General features: G+C 45.0%; 1 protein-coding gene across 1 annotated transcript in view; it reads left to right on the forward strand.

The window, feature by feature from the left end:
- The window catches only part of LOC121002731 (collagen alpha-6(VI) chain-like), a 300,596-nt gene that overhangs the window by 266,442 nt on the left and 8,474 nt on the right, over positions 1-25,680 (forward strand). Inside the window, exons 35-38 of the mRNA XM_040434227.1 lie at positions 1,025-1,518; positions 3,149-3,245; positions 3,457-4,107; positions 18,239-18,317. Coding sequence (XP_040290161.1) covers positions 1,025-1,518; positions 3,149-3,245; positions 3,457-4,107; positions 18,239-18,317 — 1,321 coding nt within the window. The remainder of the gene's footprint in view (positions 1-1,024; positions 1,519-3,148; positions 3,246-3,456; positions 4,108-18,238; positions 18,318-25,680) is intronic.

A 25,680-nucleotide genomic window follows, 5' to 3' on the forward strand; every position in this document is an offset into this window, starting at 1 on the left:
TCTTGATTTCTCCTGCACCACTAGAGGATGCATAAAATTTATATAGAGGCGCATACCTCTCATAGATGATGTGCATCCTTCCTCTGGCAATACACCCCAGTCTAGAATCTATGGCAGCCGCCTAGCTGCCTTAGGTTTCCACTTTATTCATGGCAGAAAACTGGCATTAAGACAGAAAAATGTGGAAGACCTTCTGCGATGCCCCCTTTTTTCCACCACTTCTGAAATGGTGAAAAGTTGCAGATTTTGCCACAAAAATGGTGTGTACGCCACTATTTTGGAGTAAATAACTTAGTAAATGTCCCCCTTAACTGTTTACACTCAGGCTCAAAATCAACTACTTTAGTGCTATCTAAATATAAGTTTCCCTGACTAAACTAGTGGCTTACTACCAACACTCCTACAAAATTACATTAATGTGTGTTACCTCAGAACAAGATTAATGTCCATTTTGAGGCTAGCAATCACAGTGACAATCTCATCAGACAGGTTCTGTCTCCTCGGATGGCTCTCTCCCTCTAGTGCACACCTTGCATCTAGATAGCCCAATAAGCATCTGGACTTGTGTTACAAAGAAAGCTTGAAATTGAATGATAGGCTCTACTACCAACCTGACCATCATTCCATAAAAATCCAGGCCCAAAAACAGGACTTACCAAAGCCTTTAGCAAACTTCTTTTTTCTAAGAAAACTTGGCTTTCCTGGATTCCTTATATCTCGTCCAACTTTCCCTGGAAAAGATATATACTACCTGGAGGCTAGTACACATATGAAAGAAATCTTGTGGAAATATAACAATCCCTGATCACTTTTCCTGTCATCGTCTCACACTCAATAGGGTCGAGGGTAACATCAGATTCATGTATGCATGAATAAAAACTTTTATTTTTCCTCTCTGCTGACTTGGAGTGTACACTGTATCAAAGAAAATTGGAATGTTACTCTATTAATTATGAACAAATTAAGGCAAGCCTCTGTTATATATCATTAACATGACACTTTTTATAACATTTTCACTTCCTAGGACAAATCACCTGCCCTGTGTATCCAACAGAATTGGTGTTCGCACTGGACATGTCCAATGACGTGAAACCAGAAACCTACAATAAAATGATAGAAATTGTGACTTATATATTGAATAATATTACTGTCAGAGGTAATAACTGTCCTACTGGTGCAAGAGTGTCTGTGATGTCCTATAACCAATATCCCAGGTATCTGGTGAGGTTTTCAGAGTTCCAAAGCAAAGAAAAATTGCTTAATGTCGTAAAGAACATACCTCTGGAAAGTTCCAGTGAAGTTCGCAGTATTGGAAAAAGCATGAGATTTGTGGCCAGGAATGTCTTCAAAAGATCTCTACAAGGAGCCACTGTAAGAAAAATTGCACTGTTCTTCAGCAATGGTCGTACTGATGACCCTGCTGCACTCAGCACAGCCATCATGGAATACAACGCTCTTGAGATCATACCGGCAGTTATAACATTTACCCCAGCACCTGCAATCAAACGAGCCTTTTCAGTAAGAATGAGTTTTATCTCATATTTATACAAGTTGTTGGAATGGAATTAAACTTTATATGTGATTGTAATACTGATATATGGAAGTGATTACAATATTAGAGTGAAAGGGTAGGTTTATTGGGGAAAACTGTGAAAGGAGGTTCTAGTACCCTGTTGGTTGCCTCTAGCCTGCATACAGTATGAGATATGATTGACCAACGAGTTATAGGTTCAATATGATATCCTGCAGCACATTTAGTCATAGATGTTGCAGTTGGGCCTCATGTTTCAGCTGGGCTTGTAGATCCTGCATACCTTTGCATACCATAGTATGAATACTGTTGTATTCATGTAGCCTCAGTCTCAGGCACTTCTGCACCAGATCATGAGGCTTACTTCTACTTCAGTTTATCCTCTCAAAGACATGTGCTCTCGCTGCATCTGAAATAAAGCAATAATTAGGTCACATGACCAAAAAGGTCCTTTGCATCCATGCAACGTATTTTCCAACAGTATACTGCTAGTCGCCACTAGGTGGCAGCATAACCACAGTGTTGTTTACAACATACACCTATACAGCGGAATACATTCATATCACAGTGCAGTACTGTACATTATCAATAGTAGGTTTCTCACTGCCCATGAGTGTGGCCTAGATGCAATGTCCTTCTTATCCTGCCCAAAGCAAAATTACTCCTTCAGAGGTGTGAAATGCTGCGGAAGGCTGCCTGCAACATTGTCCACTATTTAAAAGGTATGTCCAGGACTTGTGCACACAATGTGTTTTACCCTCCTAGTGCATTACCTTGGCAGCACCTGGCATTTCACAGCAGTATTTACGTCAGCTTAAAAGCACATAATATGGCAAATCACATGATACCACATTGTGCTGTTAAAATAAATAAGTTATACATTACGGGTGTATTTTCAGTAATTTGAAATATAGTCAAATAAAAGTGACCACCACAAGTCAGACAGTAACCTATCACAATGAGTTAACTGTAAAGGATATGTAATTTTCTTGTAAGAGGGGTATAGCTGTTTACAACTCTGTTACAGTCACATCAAAACCCCACTGGCCTAAAACCGGCTTCAGACAGTCATAATGTAGCCACATTTTATCAGCCTCAAGACCCGGGGATTATGCCTGCTATACCTGGTTATGGTAAATTGCAACCATATTACAGCAGTGTGGCCAAAGTGTGGCTTTCTTTATAAGGTTCTGCTGGAGGACCCCATTGAAGGTCAATTTTATTTTATCTTTAAATAACGCCGGTAGGTCAGTCTACTTCATCAGTCATTTGCCAGCTCTGCACTGCATTGTTATAAACAAAACCACACAGCCCAGATGTGAACAGGAACCTAGATGGGATAGTTGAGTGAGATTGATCATGAGAGCTCAGGTTTTTATAGCAAAATCTGATTTAAAAATATAAACGCCAAAGTGGAAAGAGCTATGAGAGTTATGTCACTTAGTTATAGAAATATAGCCTGATCCAAAAACCTAACTGAGGCAAACTGTTTCCAATCATCTTGGATTCATTTTGCATAAACCAAAAGAAGAAAAATAAAACATTTTGTTATGCTGTGTATTAACTAAAAACTTATATAGAGATCTTCATGAAAATCACTTTTTGATGTTTCAACAGATTGATGATTCGGGGACATTTCGGTTGATTGAGATTTCTGCACAAGATGATTATGAATCTCAAGTACAGACCTTAATGAAGTGTACCCTTTGTTATGGTAAGAAGTGAGAATTGAGGACAGAATTATGCTCATTACCAAGGGTACATTTTATCAGTTACTGAAAAGTAGTTCTTTGTATATGCTGCTTAGTCTGCAGCAGCATTTATACACCAGAATTGTGTTACAAATTGTGCAACATATGCACCAAACTCTTGGTATCTTTCAGCTTGCCATTCAGTTTTCCTAAGTGTTTATGTTCTGTTTTCAGATACATGTAAACCAGATGTATTCTGTGCGGAAAGTAATTATGTACTAAAAAAGGCACCTATGGATGTGGGTTTTCTCTTGGACAGTTCTTATCACATGACAGTTGATGAGTATGCAGCAGCAAGAAACTTCATCAGTACATTGATTGACGGGCTTGATATTCCGAACACTGGTGCTCGAGTGGCTTTGGTTAGTAGTGCAACCCCCGGCTTTAGCCCAGACAATGAAGGGAAGCCTTATCTTGAATTTGATTTTTCAACATATAGTAGTACAGAGCTTATGAAGAGACACCTCCAGGAAAACACCCATAGCTTGCGAGATCCACCAGCTTTTGGACTTTCGTTGAAATGGATGCTTGAAAACATCATGTCTAAAACATCTGACCTAAAGAAAAATAAGGCCATTATCATGATATTAGCTGGAGAGACAAGCGACTGGGATAAACAAACTCTGAGGGAAGTTTCTTTGGAAGCCAAGTGTAAAGGTTTTGCTCTGTTTGTACTTTTCATTGGCAGAACTTATAATAATACTGAACTGATGGAACTTCCAAGTGCTCCCACAGAACATCACCTGCTCCAGCTGGGTGAAGTCCACAAACCAAATTTTGGATATGCAGCCAGATTTACCCGGGCATTTCTGAAATCTGTTAAATGTAAGTTGTACAGTAACAATACTTTTATTTTATCCACTGGTTATTTTAGTCCTAGATTCTAAAAGTAACATTCTTACTATATTTCAAGCTATAATTTAATAACAGACGATTAAAAGTAAAAAAAAAATTTCACCAGGGGTTTATGGGTTTCGTAGCCTGAATGTATATGGGAGTTCTTTTGTTTTGGACCCCATTTACTGAGATGGCTATCTAAAAGATCTCACACTCTGGGACATCAGAGAATTATACAGACAGCTCATTAAATGGAATCTGTCACCATATGCCTCCAAATCTAGGTCATTCAAATAACATTTCAAATGTGTGCCTGCCTGCTGATTCAAAAGCAGTTTACCCCCATCGCAATCGGTGGCCCCATTCCAGAGAAATTTATACTTTTGGTATATACAAACGACCTGCTTTGTGCAATAAGGGCATCCATCACCTTTGCACCTTGTTGCATCTAAGGCTACTTTCACACCTGTGTTAGGTGTGGATCCGTCTGGTATCTGCACAGACGGATCCGCACCTATAAATGCAAACGATGGTATCCATTCAGTACGGATCCGTCTGCATACACTTAGTCAAAAAAAGTCTAAGTTTAAGTCAAACGGATCCGTCCTGACTTTACATTGAAAGTCAATGGGGGATGGATCCGTTTACAATTGCACCAATATTGTGTCAATGTAAACGGATCCGTCCCCATTGACTTACATTGTAAGTCAGGGCGGATCCATTTGGCTCCGCACCGCCAGGCGGACACCAAAACGCTGCTAGCAGCGTTTTGGTGTCCGCCTCCAGAGAGCCTTGAAACGAATCTCACAGGCGGACCCTGAAACGGCAGTGTGAAAGTAGCCTTAAGCACCACTTCCTTTGGCTGCTGGCCAAGACCCCCCCCCATTTGAGATTATCATGCCCCCTGACTACAGCAAAAGGGAGCAGAACGTTAGGTGCAAGGAGGTTCAATGGTGACACAGGTTTCTCTCAATGGGGCCACCAATTGAGATGGGACACACTGGGTTTGAATCAGCAGACAGGCTCACCTCACATCTGAAAAGTCATTTGGATTACTATGGAGGTAGGTGGTGACAGATTCTCTTTAAGAGAACCTGTCCCCATGAAAAACAATACAATCTGCAGTCAGCATGTTATAGAGCAGGACAAGGAGCTGAGTAGATTGATATATATATTTTTTGTTTAATATGCGAAAAAAAATGCAGTTTCTACATTTAAATATCAGCTTTTTTCTGAACTGTATTTTAAAAATATACAGAGTGGGCTCAGCATGCATGTGGAACCTGCATTCCCTGAATTTAATAGAGGTCATTGTAGCAACAAAAGAGCTATAATATAGTGAGGGCTCAGGATACATCTGGAACCTGCATTCCCTAAATTTAATGGACGCCAGTAGTGATGAGCGGCAAGGGCAATATTCGAATTCGTGATATTACGCAAATATTTGTGCGAATATTCGGTATATATTGGAGAATACGTTATCTCCAGTCATTATTTTCTTAATTGCGGAAATTGGAAAATTTGCGATAAAAATTACATTATGAAAATTTGCATTACGAAAATTCGCAATCAACATTACTCCTAAAGTCAGCCTTCTCATTGGCCCACAAGCTAGAAGCAGGGAGGGATCATGTGTACTGATTAAAAAAAAATCTTGAATATTCAAAATTACAAATATATATCACTATATTCTAAATATTCGCAAATTCTCAAAGTGCCGAATATTTGCAATAAAAATTTGGCAATTTGAATATTCGTGATCAACACTAGATGCCAGTATGGCAAAAGAGGAGGTAATATTCAGTGTAGCTTCCTGTCCTAAAGAGATCGCCTTGTCATTGGTGGACAGGCACAAATAATTTTGTACAAAATGTATTTGTCAATAATCTCATATTTATAGCATTAGCACTAGTACATTTTCTCTAATGAGTATGGCACTATTGTACACTGCTCAAAAAAATAAAGGGAACACTTAAACAACACAATGTAACTCCAAGTCAATCACACTTCTGTGAAATCAAACTGTCCACTTAGGAAGCAACACTGAGTGACAATCAATTTCACATGCTGTTGTGCAAATGGGATAGACAACAGGAGAAAATTATAGGCAATTAGCAAGACACCCCCAAATAAAGGAGTGGTTCTGCAAGTGGTGATCACAGACCACTTCTCAGTTCCTATGCTTCCTGGCTGATGTTTTGGTCACTTTTGAATGCTGGCGGTGCTTTCACTCTAGTGGTAGCATGAGACGGAGTCTACAACCCACACAAGTGGCTCAGGTAGTGCAGCTTATTCAGAATGGCACATCAATGCGAGCTGTGGCAAGAAGGTTTGCTGTGTCTGTCAACGTAGTGTCCAGAGCATGGAGGTGCTACCAGGAGACAGGCCAGTACATCAGGAGACGTGGAGGAGGCTGTAGGAGGGCAACAACCCAGCAGCAGGACCGCTACCTCCGCCTTTGTGCAAGGAGGAACAGGAGGAGCACTGCCAGAGCCCTGCAAAATGACCTCCAGCAGGCCACAAATGTGCATGTGTCTGCTCAAACGGTCAGAAACAGACTCCATGAGGGTGATATGAGGGCCCGACGTCAACAGGTGGGGGTTGTGCTTACAGCCCAACACCGTGCAGGACGTTTGGCATTTGCCAGAGAACACCAAGATTGGCAAATTCGCCACTGGTGCCCTGTGCTCTTCACAGATGAAAGCAGGTTCACACTGAGCACATGTGACAGACGTGACAGAGTCTTGAGACGCCGTGGAGAACGTTCTGCTGCCTGCAACATCCTCCAGCATGACCAGTTTGGCATTGGGTCAGTAATGGTGTGGGGTGGCATTTCTTTGGAGGGCCGCACAGCCCTCCATGTGCTCACCAGAGGTAGCCTGACTGCCATTAGGTACCGACCCCTTGTGAGACCATATGCTGGTGCGGTTGGCCCTGGGTTCCTCCTAATGCAAGACAATGCTAGACCTCATGTGGCTGGAGTGTGTCAGCAGTTCCTGCAAGAAGAAGACATTGATGCTATGGACTGGCCCGCCCGTTCCCCAGACCTGAATCCAATTGAGCACATCTGGGACATCATGTCTCGCTCTATCCACCAATGTCACGTTGCACCACAGACTGTCCAGGAGTTGGCAGATGCTTTAGTCCAGGTCTGGGAGGAAATCCCTCAGGAGACTGTCCGCCACCTCATTAGGAGCCTGCACAGGCATTGTAGGGAGGTCATACAGGCACGTGGAGGCCACACACACTACTGACCCTCATTTTGACTTGTTTTAAGGATATTACATCAAAGTTGGATCAGCCTGTAGTGTGTTTTTCCACTTTAATTTTGAGTGTGACTCCAAATCCAGACCTCCATGGGTTGAAAAATTTGATTTCCATTTTTTTATTTTTGTGTGATTTTGTTGTCAGCACATTCAACTATGTAAAGAACAAAGTATTTCAGAAGAATATTTAATTAATTCAGATCTAGGATGTGTTATTTTTGTGTTCCCTTTATTTTTTTGAGCAGTGTATTTACTTTGCTATTTGTGTTCTCAGAGAGCTATTGCATTGTGTTTTTGCTTTTGTGCTTTCAGACATTATTTTCTTTGCACTATGCATATAGCCAGGGACCAGATAAAGGTCTCTATGGCGGTGTCTTGTAAAAGCCTGTTACAGCATGCCAGCGGTATGCCTCAACAGGGGCTCATGCTTATGACAAGGCAATGAGCAATGTAAAAAAAAATATATATATATATAAATAAATTGTGTTATGGTTTCAGTATTATTATACCCCCGAAATGAAAATTAAATGTGAACATTACAATTAGAGATGAGCGAATCAAAGTTGACCAAGTGGAATTCGAATTTCCTCACGCTTCGTGGTAACGAATCACATTTTTTCCTAAAATGACTGCTGCACGTGTTAGAACATGGAGCAAAGAACTCTGGGAATAAGGTATCACCCACAATGTCATGCATGCAGCTAATCAGCAGCCAGTCCTGTGATGTCATAGCCCCATAAATAGCCACAGCCAACTTGGATTCAGCCATTTTCCAGTGTACTTAGTGCGGGGAGAGACGTCAGCAGGCACTAGGGACAGTGCTAGGAAAGACTTGAAAACTTTTATTTTGCTCAATAGAAGTTCAGGGAACGAGCATTAGAAGTGTAGGGAAAGGATAGGAAGGAATTATTCCACAGTATTAAGTAGAACAGGGTTCAATAGGGGTGTTTACAGCTTGGGTAATAGGAACAATCCTATTACACCTTGCTGCACTGACTGGGGATCCAAATTGCCATTATACTACTGCTTTCAGGTTTGCAATAGATGGTACCTCTGTAATTCCAGCAGGGATTACTTCCAGAGGCCTGAGGGCCCAGTGTCAGCTAGTGGTTGTGTCTTGACCAGCAACCCAGCAGTTCTTGAATGGTTGACTTGGTCATCCACTTCATCCCAAGTGACATCAGACACCCCCAGCCAAGAGTCAGTCGGTTCATCAGACACAACCCTTAGTTGGCATGGCCCGGGAGCAGGCCCTTTGCCCTCACCTGTCCTCAACCTGCCTCTGTCCTTTTCTGTTCCATCAGTCAGAGTAGTATTATATGCTGCGGGCTGAGCTCCACTATATAGCGAGGATGAGCTACTAGAGGACAGTCAGCAGCTACTGCCCAGCAAAAATTTGGAGAAGACATCCGCCGCTTTCTCCGGTAGGCGGGCAAGTACTGATTAAGAGAGTGGCGTGGAGCTGGTGTTGCGAGTGGTCAGGCTCCTGGCTCAGAGACCGTTGAGGAGGACATCAGTGACGTACAGACAGTACTCGATGATGATGTAGCCGATCGCAATTGGGAGCAGGGTGACGAAGGTGCTTCATCATCATCGGGAGAAGAGGGTTGCAGCGGCGGAACCAGAAAGTCTATAGTGAGGCCATGAGTCAGCAGGGTTGCAGCAGTGGGAGGTCGGGAGCCAAACTTGCCCGGGGTAGACCACTCGCTTCACAGGAGCCTACCTGCCCGGAAAGTAGTGGTGCAGGAGTTCAAGGAGGCAGCGACGTAGCCGTCAGTCAGTGCGTAGTGTTGGGGTTAAAATTACCTACCCGGCGGTATGGCAGTTTTTTGTTAAGCCGGCCAGAGGAGGTGAACATGGCCATTTGCCGAATCTGTAGGCAGAATGTAAAGCATGGGCAGAGTGACAATGTTGGCACCACGGCCCTGCATTAACATATGCAGTGTTACCATTAAGTGGCCTGGGAGAACCGTGGCTCCAATGTGGTGGTCCAGCCTGCTGTAGCAACCACTCCATCACCCAGTGGCATGCACCCGATTTCAGGCAGTCAAGGCTTCACCACCTCAGCCTAAGGATGCTGTCTGTCCTTCCCATCATCTACTGGTCTTTATGCACCTGCTCCTCACTCTCCTACTCCTCATCAGTCATTCCATCAACAATCGATCACCGAAGCGATTTCCAAGAGACAACAGTCTGCGAACACTCATCCAACGGCGCAGAAGCTTCAAGTACTCCTTGCCAAGTTGCTGTTGCTGCAGCCCTTACCATTTCAAGTGGTGGACTCTGCACCTTCCAGAGAACAGATGACTTGTGTCGAGCCGAGGCGTAGAGTCCCAAGTCATCATTTTGTTACCAAAAAGGCAGTACCAGCCCTGCACAAATATGTAGAACAGAAGATTTGCCAGCCCTTGAGCCTGTCGGTGTCTGCCAAAGTGCACGGCAGCGCTGATGTGTGCAGCTGTAACTACTGTCAAGGACAATATATGTCCTTTACGGGTAAATGTTGTTCCTGCCCAGCCAAACCAGCAACTTGGCCAGGTGACTCCGATTCCGTCTCTACGTTCTCATGCCGTTGGTCCTGCGACAATGTCCTCCTCTGCCTCCTCATCCTCCATCGTGTCCTCAGCCTCCACTGCAGGGACAATTCACAGTGCTCATCCAGCATACCACATGCGCAGGGCACAACCTTGTCACGCTGTTCTGCACCTCGTTTGCCTGGGCAAACTCAGTTACACGGGGAAGGAATTGCTCCGTGTCCTTCACCAAGAAATTGAATCCTGGCTTTCTCCCCGACAACTCTAAATCAGAACCATGGTGACCGACAACTGGAAGAACATGGTGTCGCAGCTGCGTCAAGAAGGGCTGAGCCGTGCTCCCTGCATTGCACAAGTGTTCAATTTGGTTGTCAAGCTGTTTCTGAAGTCTTCCACCCATCTGCAAGGCATCCTAAAAATGGCTAGGAAACTTGTGCATGCACTTCAGCCACTGGTACACCGCCAAGCACATGCTCCTTGGGTTGCAGCCGCAGAATGGGGTCCCCCACCCGTTGGAATTCCACCCTCCATATGTTGGACCGATTATATGAACAGAGAAAAGCCATAAACGATTTCTTGATGATCCAAGCGGATAGGAGTACTCCCCTATGTAACTTTGATGTCAGCCAGTGGCAGCTCATGTGTGACACCTACCATTTGCTCAGGCCCTTTGAGGAGGCCACATTATTTGTCAGTTGCCAGGACTACGGGATGAACAACATCATTCCACTGCTTCATATCCTGAAACAGATGCTGGTAGATCTGGCTGGTCAGGGGACTGGAGACGTGGCGCCTACATCTCACAGCCACATGAGCCCTGTGCGGGCTGAACTGGAGGAGGAGGAGGATATTGGAGCACAAGCAATGTGTAGCGAAATGGGTGGTTTTCCTACAAAGGTGACAGGAGAGGAGGAGCAGGAGCAGCCGGAGGAGCAAGAGGGAGATGAGGAAGATGAGGCAGATGACCCACACGCCGTGGCAGTATGCAGTGGAGATGCGCAAATGGCCCGCTGCATGCTCACTTGCTTGGGTAGTGAGAGCCAAATTGTCGCAGAGGGATAACTTCTGGCTCTCCATCTTGTTGGACCCTCGCTACCGGTCCAAAATGGGGGCCTTTTTTACAACAGCTGAGAGGGAGGACAAACTGAACTACTATAGAGACATCCTATGTACACAGTTGTCCGCTGCCTATCTGCGCCATCGTCCATCCTCTTGCAGGTACTATATGACCCTCTGCACTCTCGTTCCACTGCCATGGCTACTGTGTCGGGGTGGGGGGTAGGAGCAGTACCAGCTCCATCAATAACAGCTTGAGTCTAGAGTCGATGATGAGCAGCTTTCTTAACCCGCCTAGTAAAGAAAGTACTCACCAGCAGCAGCAGCTAGACCTGGAGCAGAATCTGAACCAGCAGGTGGTGGCAAACTTGAACAGCACCCTGCCACCCCACATTGATGATCCACTGGACTACTGGGCAGCCACACTGGATTTGTGGCCACAACTGGCCGAGTTTGCCCTGGAAAAGCAGTTCTGTCCGGCCAGTAGTGTGGAATCAGAGCGAGTATTTAGTGCAGTAGGGGCCAGGAGAACTCGCCTGTCCACCCAAATTGTGGAGAGACTGACCTTTGTCAAGATGAATCAGGCATGGATCAGCCAGGATTTCAACCCACCAATGCCTGATGCATCAGATTAGATCTTCCAAGCTGCTTCACCCAAACCTTGACAAAACAGATCGTTTTCCTCTGGCTACCGGCCTCAGCTACTATTCTGATACTGCCTCCCACCTGATGCCACACATCTGATGCCAAGTGCTCCTTCTTACACCCACCATCGTCAGCGGGTAATGTTATTGCCAACCACCTCCCCACTCTGTCACCGGGTAACTTTGTGATCTCCCGATGCTGCTGCCACCTCACCACTCTGTCATTGTGCCACTCTATGGCCTCCTCATGCTGCTGCCACCTCCACACTATGTCACCTTGCCACTCTGTGGCCTCCTCAAGCTGCTTCTGCCACCTCCACACTATGTCACCTTGCCAGTCTGTGGCCTCCTCATGCTACTGCTGCTGACATCTCCACACTGTCACCTTGCTACTCTGTGGCCTCCTCATGCTGCTGCTAAATCAACACTATGTCACTGGGCCACACTAAGGCCTGTTGCTGCTGCCACCTCCACACTGTCAACCTTGCCACTCTGTGGTCTCCTCATGCTGCTTCTAAATCAACACTATGTCACCTTGCCACTCTGTGGTCTCCTTATGCTGCTGCCACCTCCACACTCTGTCAATGTGCTACACTGTGGCCTCCTCATGCTGCTGCTGCTGCCACCTCCACACTATGTCACCTTGCCACTCTAAGGCCTCCTCATGCTTCTGCTAATGCCACCTCCACACTATGTCACCTTGCTACTCTGTGGCCTCCTCATGCTGCTGCTAAATCAACACTATGTTACTGGGCCACACTAAGGCCTGATAATGCTGCTGTTGCTGCTGCCACCTCCACACTGTGTCAACCTTGCCACTCTGTGGCCTCCTCACGCTGCTGCTGCTGCCACCTCCATACTATGTCAACTTGCCACTCTGTGGCCTCCTCATGCTGCTGCTAAATCAACACTGTCACTGGGCCACTCTGTGGCCTCCTCATGGTGCTGCTGCTGCTGCTGCCACCTCCACACTATGTCATCTTGCCACTCTGTGGTCTCCTTATGCTGCTGCCACCTCCACACTCTGTCAATGTGCTACACTGTGGCCTCCTCATGCTGCTGCTGCTGCCACCTCCACACTATGTCACCTTGCCACTCTAAGTCCTCCTCATGCTTCTGCTGCTGCCACCTCCACACTATGTCACCTTGCCACTCTGTGGCCTGCTCATGCTGCTGATTCTGCAACCTCCACACTGTTACCTTGCCACTATGTGGTCTCCTCATGCTGCTGCTGCTGCTGCTGACACCTTCACACTATGTCACCTTGCTACTCTGTGACCTCCCCATGCTGCTGCTAAATCAACACTATGTCACTGGGCCACTCTATGGCCTCCTCATGCTGCTGCTGCTGCCACCTCCACACTATGTCAACTTGCCACTCTGTGGCCTCCTCATGCTGCTGCTAAATCAACACTATGTCACTAGGCCACCCTGTGGCCTCCTCATGCTGCTGCCACCTCCACACTATGTCACCTTTTGTCACGGATGGTGTTGCAGAAAGCTGGAACTTATAAATAAACATCCGACTGGCTTGATCCCAAACTAAGGAGCATATGGGTGAGCCCTATAAAACCCCTAGAGCTCTCCCTGACTGCTATGCCCATGCAAAGGTCTTTATGGTAGACGATTGCATGCCCACGTACCTAATACTGTGTGACACCTGAAAACCCTATAATAGTGAGGGGACACGACCACCGGCTCCCTGCACTTAATACGGATGGAGTCAGGGTCACCTAGAATCAAGCCAGCAAGGAAACACAAATAAAGGAAAAAGACTTCAGCAGTGAACAACTCATCCAGGAAGAAGTATAAACCGCAAAGTGAGGCAGTATGGGAGGGAATATAAAGGGAGACAATTAGTGTAAATAGGTGACAGCTGGGAGAAGGAAAGGAGATGACAAAGTGAAACTAAAACAAAGAATGTCATGCAAGAGGTAGAGAAGAACGTCTAACAGACCTTTTCACAGAACTAGCGGTGACACCTTTCCGCTCTGTGGCCTCCTCATGTTGCTGCTGCCACCTCCACACTATGTTACCTTGCCACTTTGTGGTCTCCTCATGCTGCTGGTGCTGACATTTCCACACTATGTCACCTTGCTACTCTATGGCCTCCTCATGCTGCTGCCACCTCCACACTATGTCACCTTTCCACTCTGTGGCCTCCTCATGCTGCTGCTGCTGCCACCTCCACACTATGTCAACTTGCCACTCGGTGGCCTCCTCATGTTGTTGCTGCCACCTCCACACTATGTTACCTTGCCACTCTGTGGCCTTCTCATGCTGCTGCTACCACCTTCACACTATGTCAACTTGCACTCTGTGGCCTCCTCATGCTGCTGCTGCCACCTCCACACTATGTCACCTTTCCACTCTGTGGTCTCCTTATGCTGCTGCCACCTCCACACTCTGTCAATGTGCTACACTGTGGCCTCCTCATGCTGCTGCTGCCACCTCCACACTATGTCACCTTGCCACTCTGTGGTCTCCTCATGCTGCTGCTAAATCAACACTATGTCACTGGGCCACTCCGTGGCCTCCTCATGGTGCTGCTGCCATCTCCACACTATGTCACGTTGCCACTCTGTGATGCTGCTGCTAAATCAACACTATGTCAATGTGCTACACTGTGGCCTCATCATGCTGCTGCTCCCACCTCCACACTATGTCACCTTGCCACTCTGTGGCATCCTCATGCTGTTGATTCTGCCACCTCCACACTATGTCACCTTGCCACTCTGTGGTCTCCTCATGCTGCTGCTGCTGACACCTTCACACTATATCACCTTGCTACTCTGTGGCCTCCTCATGAAGCTACTAAATCAACATTATGTCACTGGGCCACTCTGTGGCCTCCTCATGCTGCTGCCACCTCCATACTATGTCACCTTTCCACTCTGTGGCCTCCTCATGCTGCTGCTGCTGCCACCTCCACACTATGTCAACTTGCCACTCTGTGGCCTCCTCATGTTGTTGCTGCCACCTCCACACTATGTTACCTTGCCACTCTGTGGCCTCCTCATGCTGCTGCTACCACCTCCACATTATGTCAACTTGCACTCTGTGGCCTCCTCATGCTGCTGCTGCTAAATCAACACTATGTCACTGGGCCACTCTGTGGCCTCCTCATGCTGCTGCTGCCACCTCCACACTATGTCACCTTGCCACTCTGTGGTCTCCTTATGCTGCTGCCCCCTCCACACTCTGTCAATGTGCTACACTGTGGCCTCCTCATGCTGCTGCTGCCACCTCCACGCTATGTAACCTTGCCACTCTGTGGCCTCCTCATTCTTCTGCTGCTGCGACCTCCACACTATGTCACCTTGCCACTCTGTGGCATCCTCATGCTGTTGATTCTGCCACCTCCACACTATGTCACCTTGGCACTCTGTGGTCTCCTCATGCTGCTGCTGCTGACACCTTCACACTATGTCACCTTGCTACTCTGTGGCCTCCTCATGCTGCTACTAAATGAACACTATGTCACTGGGCCACTCTATGGCCTCCTCATGCTGCTGCTTCCACCTCCACACTATGTCTCCTTGCCTCTCTGTAGCCTCCGCATGCTGCTGCTGCTGCCACCTCCACACTATGTCAATTTGCCACTCTGTGGCCTCCTTATACTTCTGCTGCTGCGTCCACACTATGTCAACTTCCCACTCTGTGGCCTCATTATGCTTCTGCTGCCACCTCCACACTATGTCACCTTGCCACTCTGTGGTCTTCTCATGCTGCTGCTAAATCAAAACTATGTCACTAGGCCACTCGGTGGCCTCCTTTAAGCTGCTGCTGCCACCTCAACACTATGTCACCTTGCCAGTATGTGGCTTCCTCATGCTGCTGCTAACTCAACACTATGTCACTGGGCCACTTTGTTTCTTCTTTATGCTGCTGCCACCTCAACATTATGGAAATGTGCCACTCTGTGGCCTCCTGATGCTGCTGCCACCTCCCCACGGTCACTGGGCCAATCTTTGGTCTCCTTATGTTGCTGCTACCTCAACACTATGTCATTCGGCCACTCTGTTGACTTCTCAAGCTGTTCTCCCACCCTACTTACTCCATGACTGGGCCACTATTTTGCCTTTTTGGCCTGATTGACATCATCATTTATTTGACCCTACTTCTGATCTGTCAGATGGAAGGAAAAATATTATGCACAGATCCTGTCTGTGTAGCATCTGTAAGGCCTTTATGGTATCATCAGAATTGGCTTATGATTTGTTAGCAGGTGTGGGTACAAAACACAGAAGACATGCAAATATTCCATTTATGTATTATCTCAGTTTTGGATCCACTCCTGTTTTTCTGGGCTTTAGCAATACTGATGGATTACTGACCAAATGCTGACCAAGTGAAGGCGGATGCTCAACAGACAGGATCCATTATTTTGGGGGTTATTGTTCTGACGGATCAGAGGAAGGGCAAAATAATCAGTGACGTCAACGCAAACTTACTTCTGTCACCCTCTCCACTCTGTCAGGGAAGCTCTACTTGTATCAGCAACAGAACAGGTTGTAGACATCTTTGTGGAATCAGCTGACAGCGGTGTAAAAGGAGTGCGCTCTTTCACGCTACAGTAGGATCTTGGGCCTCTGCACGGTTCTTTATACCTGGCTCTAACATCGACCTGTAAGGCCGAGTTCACACTTAAGTTATTTGGTCAGTTTTGGCCCTGTAACTGCCCAAATAAGTGAAGTGTGCAGTGATTCTAAGAGAAACGCCTGTCATGTACTGACTCACAGTATTGTTTTACTACCAAAGCAGACTTCCTATGCATGTTACTGCAAGGCACAGTGTTCTACACCACTATACAGGCTCTCTGCAGCCAGGAAATAGCTGTTTTATAACGTGATTCGCCGTTATAATCCGGATCGAATTTTTGAGAAATTAATTCATTTCTAATTACAATATGTAACTCAAAATGGTACATGCAGACAACTACAACTTGTTCCACAAAAACAAGACCACATATTTCTGCATGAAATGCAAAAATAAAACCATTTCTGAAGGCCAGAAATGGCCTTATTAAACATATTTTTCCTGCGAGTGTATTTTTAGAACAATAATGTGCAGAAAAAGTAGTTGTCTAGTGTAACAACAATTATGAATTTAGGCAGTTTTCTGATGACCATAATTTGCTGCCAACCTCAATACAGAGACCTACATTATTTCTACTGAAAGAATTTAGAATTTAGATTTCTATAATCTTCTTTAGTGAGGGAAATTTGGTTCACTAGGAATACATGTGGCAGGCGCAGCACTATGAAGTGCTTTTTGCGCTGTGGCATTAGAAGAATTTTAATATCTCAGATTTTTAGTCTAACCAGACTGTATATTACTCTGTAATTCCTCTAGCGCTGTTCTATGGAAACTGTAGGTTTAAAGATCACACCAAATGCTTGAAATAGCTTCTTTATTAACTTCAACTTTTCTTCATATAACACTGCCGCCTCCGCAGCAGATAGTCCATGTACATTACACGTGTTGAAAATATATCACAAAATGGTGGTATGCATAAGATGGTGGTTCAAGTGTTCAATCTTATCATTTAACATAAAATGGTGGATATATTTCACTCTTGAGTATCTGTACTCTCACTTTAAGTTATTTAATCACTTTATGATCTCTCTGGGAGGTATATCTGAGATTTAACAGTTTTACTGGCTAAACTGGGTTTGTAGTTTGCAGTAACTATTTGCAGATTGGTTGAGTATGATCTGGTATGGTTGTATGCAATTTGTATTGCAATATGGAATCTAAATGCTTGCAATTTGTATTTGCAATTGTATGGTTGCAATTGGTGGAACTGTAAGTAAACACATATATATCTAGTTCAGTATACAGTTCTAAACACAATACTAATATGAACATTATATAACTGTTTTAACTACCTGTTTTTGCCTCTTGTTCCCAGAAAACAGCTCTCAGTGGAGTGAATGTCTCTTCAGTTCCTGTCTCTGGTGAATAATGATTCCAGCAGCTCCTGCTAGGGGAATTCCCAGACAGGCTGTGTGTGAGGCTGGCTGTGATTGGTGAAAACTCTTGCTGTGTGAGAAGCTGGCTGTGATTGGTCTAGACTTCTGCCCAGCAATAACAGATTAACACTATGCTTTCTGTTGTTTCTGCTGTGTCACTGAGCATACCTGACATTACAAAATGAATCTAAAAGGCATATTATCTTTTTCTGCTTCTGTGAACACAATATATAACAGTTATATGACATCCAAAACATGAAGTCACAGTAAATTACTCTGCTTTTGTCTTTAACACATAAACATGGGAACGGTATTAAGGCTATTGGCAGGTCTAGCTGTATACACATATAAGCTATACTAGCAACCTAGGACAGGTCCTAGCTGGCCAGCTACAATACAGGAGGTCCCAATGCAATTGTGGCCATATTTTGGACACTAAAATGTGGCCACATAACAGCCTACTAAAACAAGCTAAAATAACATGTCATTTTTTTATACAGTTTTTTGAGCCAAGCGCAGGTATTGGCTAAGGACATTAGAAGATGAAATATGTATAAGAATGTGGGTGCCAAATTTATTGCCAGCTTTATAAACAATTTTTACAATACTATTCTTACATGTGTATATGTTGTTTTTATTTACAGTGTCAATAAACAAATATCCTCCACCAGAATTAAAAGCAAATTGTCTTAATGTGAATGGTAGAAGAACAAAAAGATTGATGTGAGTATTCAGTACAACTCCTTTATATTGCTTCGTACTGCTGTATAATGATCTCTAGATAGGAGATAGGAGAGCATGATCTTCTCTGTGTGTGCTGTGTATGGGAGACATCATAGCAGATAATCTTCATCCACTAACCTGCTGGCCACAGGTTGCCTGTGATATTGTTTATATAGGCTCTTGATACTCTGCTCCATTGCTCTTGAATTTGACCGACGGCTAGTTATTTGACCACGCTCCTGCTTCTCCCTTGTACTTTGACGCGACCTCCAGGTTTGACCTCCGGCTTGTTATTGGTATTGTCTTTGCATCTCCCTCGTAGTTTGACGTGAACTCTCGTTGTGACCTTTGCTAGTTTGTTGACCCTTCCGACTGCTGTACGCTCCTGTCGCCGCCCGTTGCCTGTCTCTGCTTTTCTCTGTCCCTCCCGCACTTACTCAAGTTAGGGATCGCCGCCCAGTTGCGCTCCATCGCCTAGGATGGGTAAGTGCAAGTAGGCAGGGACTGGGGCTTGGGTGGCAAACTAGTGGGTGCACGCTCTCCCTCTCTCCTTGCTGGGCGGAGTGACACATTTGCACATTTGTCAGTAGGGCAGGAGTATCAATGTTTTCAGAGGACTCCCAGGGCCAAAATCTTTCTAGTAAAGTTTTTACCTGTAATTCTCTTCATGTTAAAATTGTTCTTAACCTCACACACACCTTGAGAGCTGACCGGAGAAGAAGCAGGAGCTGGATGTCTGGAATACTGATTGAGATCAATTGGCTTAAGGAGAGAGACTTGAAATAAACTTGGTATTTATAGAGAGGCTAGATGATGCAATTTATAACAAACCTGGTACAATTGCTTAGGCACCTTGAATGGACCAAAGAATCGAGGTGCCAACTTATACGAGGGTACCTTGAGTCTGATTTTCTTAGAAGATAGCCAGACCTTGTCTCCTGGAGAGAAATTAGGTGGGGACCTATGTTTTCAGTCAGCACTCTTCTTAATCCAAACTGAGATCTGAAGAACTCTCCTACCAAATATAAGTGAAGTTTTTGAACAGAGGAGTCTGCTGCTAACACCCCAGAGAAAACAATCACAGGAAAGGGAATCCATAGTTTATGAAGAATGAAGAAGGGAGCCTTACTTGTGAATTCACTAGAATGGCTGTCCATTGGTTTGCAGATGGTAAGCAGAAGAGAAATCCAATTTGATGTCCAGTAGTTTACAAAAAGCTCTCCACAACTTGGATGTAATTTGTACTCCTTGGTCAAACACAATGTGCAAAGGTAATGGAGATGAAAAATACGGTCTGTTCCCCTAATAACTTAGCTAGTTGACTGTCAGAAGAAAGTCCAGGTAGGGATAAGAAGTGGACCATCTTTGAGAATCAATCTGCCAGAGGAAGAAAGTAAAGAAATCCATAACCATATGGACCAAAACCATATGCTGCCACGGGACTCCTGGCAAAGGTAATGGGAGAAGGAATCCTATGGACCTTAGCTTTAATATCTTGTTTTGGGCACAAGAAGTAAAGGCAGTCGCAAAATTCCGGATGTCCTTGGATACAGTAAACCACCAGTAATATGAGATCTGAGGTTATGAGGGTTTACAAAGACCAGGAGGATCTTCAAGTTGAAATGATGACCTCGGGCCAGTACCTGCTTCCTCATGGCCATACGAACAGATTTCTTACCAGGCATAACATCTGCTAGCTGGACAGAATCAAAATTCAGTTATGATTAATGATGTTCTGAGGCTCCTCCGCCCATGTCAGCAGGGTCAAAGGAACGGGACTTGGTATTCTTACCTGCAGTACAGAAATGCTAAATAAATTTAAAGCTGGCAAAAAAATGACGAGACTTGATCCATTGAGCAGACTGGAGATAAGTCAGGTTCTTGTGATTGGTGTAAATTAAAGATGAGCGAATCAAAGCTGACGAAGTGGAATTCGATCCGAATTTCAGGAAAAATTTGATTTGCAACTAATGTGAATTTCCTCGTAGTAATGAATCACAATTTTTACTAAAATGGCAGCTACAATGGTGGCTACACGTGTGAGGACATGGGGCAAGGAACTCTGGGAAGGCAGGATCATAATGACTGAATTTCAAACACACACTTTTATCCAGCTCACCTTTTTATCTGGCCTTTATGCCCGTGTTCAGAAGCCTTTGGGTGAGTCCCAGGTACGGCAAAGTAGAAGATGAAGGAAAAACGGCTTCATAAAGCAATATTCATCCTCTTTAAAAACTTCTCTTTTATTTCATAATATTTGATAGCAGACACATTCACATCATATGCAGTGTTCGTTAACGTGTTTCAGACATATCGTCCTTACTCGTAACACTGTATCACGGTGGAGAGCATAATTTAAATGGGGCAAGTTAACATTTAAATTATGCTCTCCACCGTGATTCAGTGTTACGAGTAAGGATGATATGTCTGAAATGCGTTAACGAACACTGCATATTATGTGAATGTGTCTGCTATCAAATATTATGAAATAAAGGAGAAGTTTTTAAAGAGGACGAATATTGCTTTCTGAAACCGTTTTGCCTTCATTTTCTACATCACCCATAATGCCATGCATGCAGCCAATCAGAAGCCAGCCCTGTGATGTCACAGCCCTATAAATACGGCGGCCATCTTAGATTCTGCCATTCACCAGCGTGCTTAGCGCAGGTAGAGACGATGCAGGCGCTAGGGAGAGTGATAGGGAAAACAACATTGCATTGTGAAAAAAAAGTGATTTATAAGTGCAGAGAAAGGATAGGGAGGAATCATTTGACAGCATCTTAGGGAAGGGAGAGACGTCAGAACAGGCTCTAGGGACAGTGATAGGTAAAACCTCAAAAAAAGCGATTTACAAGTGCAGGGAAAGATTATTTGGGGATCTAAATAGCCATTATACAGCTCTGTCATTCCAACAATTTGTTCTTGGGGTGCTTGAAAAAAGAAAAATATATATGTAGTTCACTGCTGCAGCTATATGTGGTGAAAGCGTTTTAGTGGCGTATTTCGGTATAAAAAGAGAAATATATACACAGTTCATTTTTACAGTTATTTGCTCTAAAAGCGTTTACTGGCCTATTTCAGTGCAAAAAGAGAAATATATAGGCAGTCCACTTTTGCAGTTATTTGCGCAAAAAGTGTTTACTGGCCTATTTTAGTACAAAAAGAGAAATATATACGCAGTTCACTTTTGCAGTTATTGGCGCTAAAAGCGTTTACTGGCTTATTTCAGTGCAAAAAGAGAAATATATACTGTAACGGATCTCCTGGCACCCCAACTAGGTACCTCCATTGATGGATGCTCCTAGTGCTTGCCGAGGACTCCAAGCACGCAGCTCGACACTTTAACCACCACAGAAACAAGGAACAGCTCTTACAAGAGCTAGGGGGTTATATCCAGGGGAGTATACAGCGTATAGCAATCCCCTACACACATGAGACGAGGCTCTCTCTTGAAGGTGAAACAGGAACTCTTTAATGGGTTATTTTTCAGCCTTTTATGCAGGTCTCCTAGCAAGGGACACTCCCCCTGGGGACCTTGTAGAAGACTGTGACAGTTTATATAAATTAGCCAATCACATGCACTTACAGTATTGAAACCTTCCCAGCAATTGTACACAAAGCCCCCTTCCCTCTGTCTGTAACGCAATCAACAAAATACAATGGGCATTGTCTTTGACGCAATCAACAAAATACAATTACCAAAACACAATAGGCTCTGCCTGTGATACAATTACCAAACATAATGGGCTAACTTAATCACTCACAGGCAGAAAACACAATTTTTTCCGAAAACTCCTCAAAACCCCACATATCCCCATAATTATACATTATACATCCATGGATAGCTCTGATCTGGGCGAACAACATATCCAAAAATCACCCAGATCCGAGCAGGGGTTCCCGAATTCCATGGAAGTCACATTTGGCCGACCGCAAGCATGGCTTTCCTGCCCAAAACAGTTCCACAGATATAGGCTGTGCGGCCGGTCTGTCTTCTCCTTCAAAGTTAGTATATGGGCCATAATCCTGAGGCAAGAGGCTGGCAAACAGGCCCCTCCAAAACCCAGTGGCGATGTTATTTACTCCACATACTGTATATGCAGTTCACTTTTGCAGTTATTTGCGCTAAAAGCGTTAACTGGCCTATTTCAGTACAAAGAGAGAAATATTGTAACGGTCACGTACACACACACACAGGGGGGAGGATAGTGACCACTGCGCTTCACCCTCACCCCTGGCCCTGCCTACTTGCCTCACGAGTCCTGATGACAGGCGACAACTGGACGGCAGTCCCTAACTTAGTATACGTGCGGGAAGGACAGACAAGACAAATAACGGATAGTGAACGGACCGGGTCAAAACCAAGAGGACAACGCAGTACAGAGGGAAAAGCAAAGACATATCAGGAGAAGCCGGGGTCATAAATACCAGGAGAGTCGAGAAGTACCAAAGGAGTCCGCAAAGAATAGTCAGGTGGAAGCCGAGGTCAATATACCAGGAAGGATGCGCAGTACAGGAGGAGCAGGCAAAGGATCATCAGGGAACAGGATCAGGTAAGTACACAGGTATCCAACAACTGCCAGGAACCTAAATTAACAGGCAACCTGTGGCCAGCAGGCTGCCTGTATTTATAGTGGGGAGTGAGGGTCACGTGACGTGGCCAGCGTCACATGACCAACCAGTCGAGCACCGAGTGATCAGCTCGGCGCTCAAGGCAGACCTAGGAGCAGGGAGCCTCCCAGCTAGCAAAGCCGCCCTGAGAATGAGGTCAAACACAGATCCTCGCTCCCGAAGCTAAGCAGCAGGTCTGCGGCTGATGGGAGACCGAGTGTGCCTTCGGCACCCCGTTACAGTACCCCCCCTTTTACGAGGGGCCACCGGACCCAAGACTTCAGGCGATGGCCTTTCAGGGTGTTCTAAATGAAACCTCCCTGGCAGGTACCCAAGATCTCTCTTCAGGTCCATACCCCTTCCAGTGAATCAGGTACTGCAAGGAATTACGCACCTTCCTGACATCCACTATTTTAGACACCACATACTCGACAGCATCATTAACAAGAACCGGCAGAGGCGAGGCTTTCGATGGTACTACTGGTTCAAAATATTTTTTAAGTAGAGATTTATGGAACACATTATGAATGTGGAATGACTCGGGCAGCTCTAACCTAAATGATACCGGGTTAATCACCTCCATGATCTTATATGGTCCAATAAAACGAGGAGCAAACTTTTTAGAATCTACCTTAAGAGAGAGATTATTGGAGGACAACCATACCTTATCCCCAATCTGAAAATTCACCCCCCTTGAACGTCTCCTATCGGCCTTGAGTTTCTGAGAACTTTGAGCCTTTTCCAAGTTCGATTGAACCCGGACCCAAACTGTGCACAGTTCAGAGGAGAGCCTATCCGCCTCAGGGTTAAAGGAGGAGACGGATGACCCAGAATGAAAATGGGGATGGAAACCATGGTTACAAAAGAAAGGTGAAACCCCAGCAGAATTGACACAGTTATTCAAAGCAAATTCAGCCAATGGAAGAAATTTCACCCATAATTGCTCATCAGCAACATACAACCTCAAGAATTGTTCCACAGACTGATTAAGGCGTTCAGTCTGCCCATTACTCTCAGGATGGTAGGCAGAGGAAAAAGACAATGAAATTTGACACTTTTGACAGAAGGCCCTCCAGAATTTGGACACAAACTGCACACCCCTGTCAGAAACAATATTTTCCAGGATACCATGCAATCGAACAATTTCTTTCAAAAAAATAGACGCCAGGGTTTTGGCATTCAGGAGTTTAGACAGTGGAATGAAATGGACCATCTTGCTAAACCTATGGACCACTACCCAAACTACAGTCTTACCCTCCGCCGGCGGTAGGTCAGTTATAAAGTCCATCGAGATATGGGACCAGGGTCTACTGGGAATGGGTAGGGGTCGTAGGTTACCAGCAGGGCGAGTCCTAGGTGTCTTGGACCTGGCACAAACCTCACAGGCTGACACATAGGGCTTGACATCCCTAGTTAGAGTGGGCCACCAATAAGATCTAGAAACCAGATCCTTAGTGCCCTCAACACCCGGATGTCCACAAAAGGCAGAATCGTGACACTCAACAGCTGGAGACGAAATTGTACGGGAACAAACAACTTATCTGTTGGGGTGGATACCGGTGCCAGATGTTGTTCAGACCTAATGCGAGCCGAGATATCCTGGGTTAGAGCTGCTATGGAGATTTTTGCTGGTAGGATGGATTCAGGTGGTACCTCAGTAGGTTGAAAAGCATGGAAGCTCCGAGATAATGCGTTCGCCTTCACATTTTTACTTCCCGGCCTGAACGTAATGGAAAAATCGAAACGAGTAAAAAACAGAGCCCATCTGGCTTGATGGGGATTCAACCTCTTAGCAGACTCGAGAAACATAAGGTTTTTATGGTCAGTGACAACAGTTACACAATGCCTTGCCCCCTCCAGAAAATGCCTCCACTCCTCAAATGCCCATTTAATAGCCAGCAGCTCCCTATTCCCTATGTCGTAGTTTCTCTCCGTGGGAGAGTATTTCCTGGAGAAGAAGGCACATGGTCTCAGGTTAGTGAGGCTAGCAGGACCTTGTGAAAGGACTGCTCCTGCGCCTCCTCGGACGCATCCACCTCCACAATAAAAGGTCTCTCCTGATCAGGCTGGATCAGAATGGGAGCGCTACTGAATGCCTTTTTTAATTTTTCAAATGAAGAAATGGCCTCAGTAGACCAATTCTCCAAATCCGCCCCTTTCTTAGTAAGGTCGGTCAACGGTTTTGCAATTACGGAAAAATTCATAATAAATTTACGATAGTAATTGGCGAAACCTAAGAACCGTTGTAAGGCCTTTAAGGATGAAGGTCTTACCCATTCCCTAATTGCTAGTACCTTACCAGGATCCATCTTGAAGGTGTGAGGAGTCAGAACATGCCCTAGAAACAGAATCTCCTGTACACCAAAGACACATTTCTCTTGCTTAGCGGATAGCTGATTCTCCCTCAACACCTCTAATACTTGTTTAACATGAGACACATGGGATTCGAAGTCAGGAGAGAATATCAAAATGTCGTCAAGATAGACAATAACAAATTTACCTAAGAACTCTCTAAGAATGTAATTCATGAAGTTTTGGAACACAGCTGGGGCATTGCTGAGTCCAAAAGGCATCACCTGATATTCAAAGTGTCCTGCCGGAGTATTGAACGCCGTCTTCCATTCGTCTACCTCCTTGATTCGGATTAGATTGTATGCCCCTTTCAGGTCAATCTTGGAAAACCAGTTTGCCCCCAGAACCTGGTTAAATAAATCCGGAATCAATTGGGGGAGTATCTATTCTGGACAGTGAT

The sequence above is a fragment of the Bufo bufo genome, chromosome 5 (assembly GCF_905171765.1).
Source record: "Bufo bufo chromosome 5, aBufBuf1.1, whole genome shotgun sequence".
In the NCBI taxonomy this organism is placed as follows: Eukaryota; Metazoa; Chordata; class Amphibia; order Anura; family Bufonidae; genus Bufo; species Bufo bufo.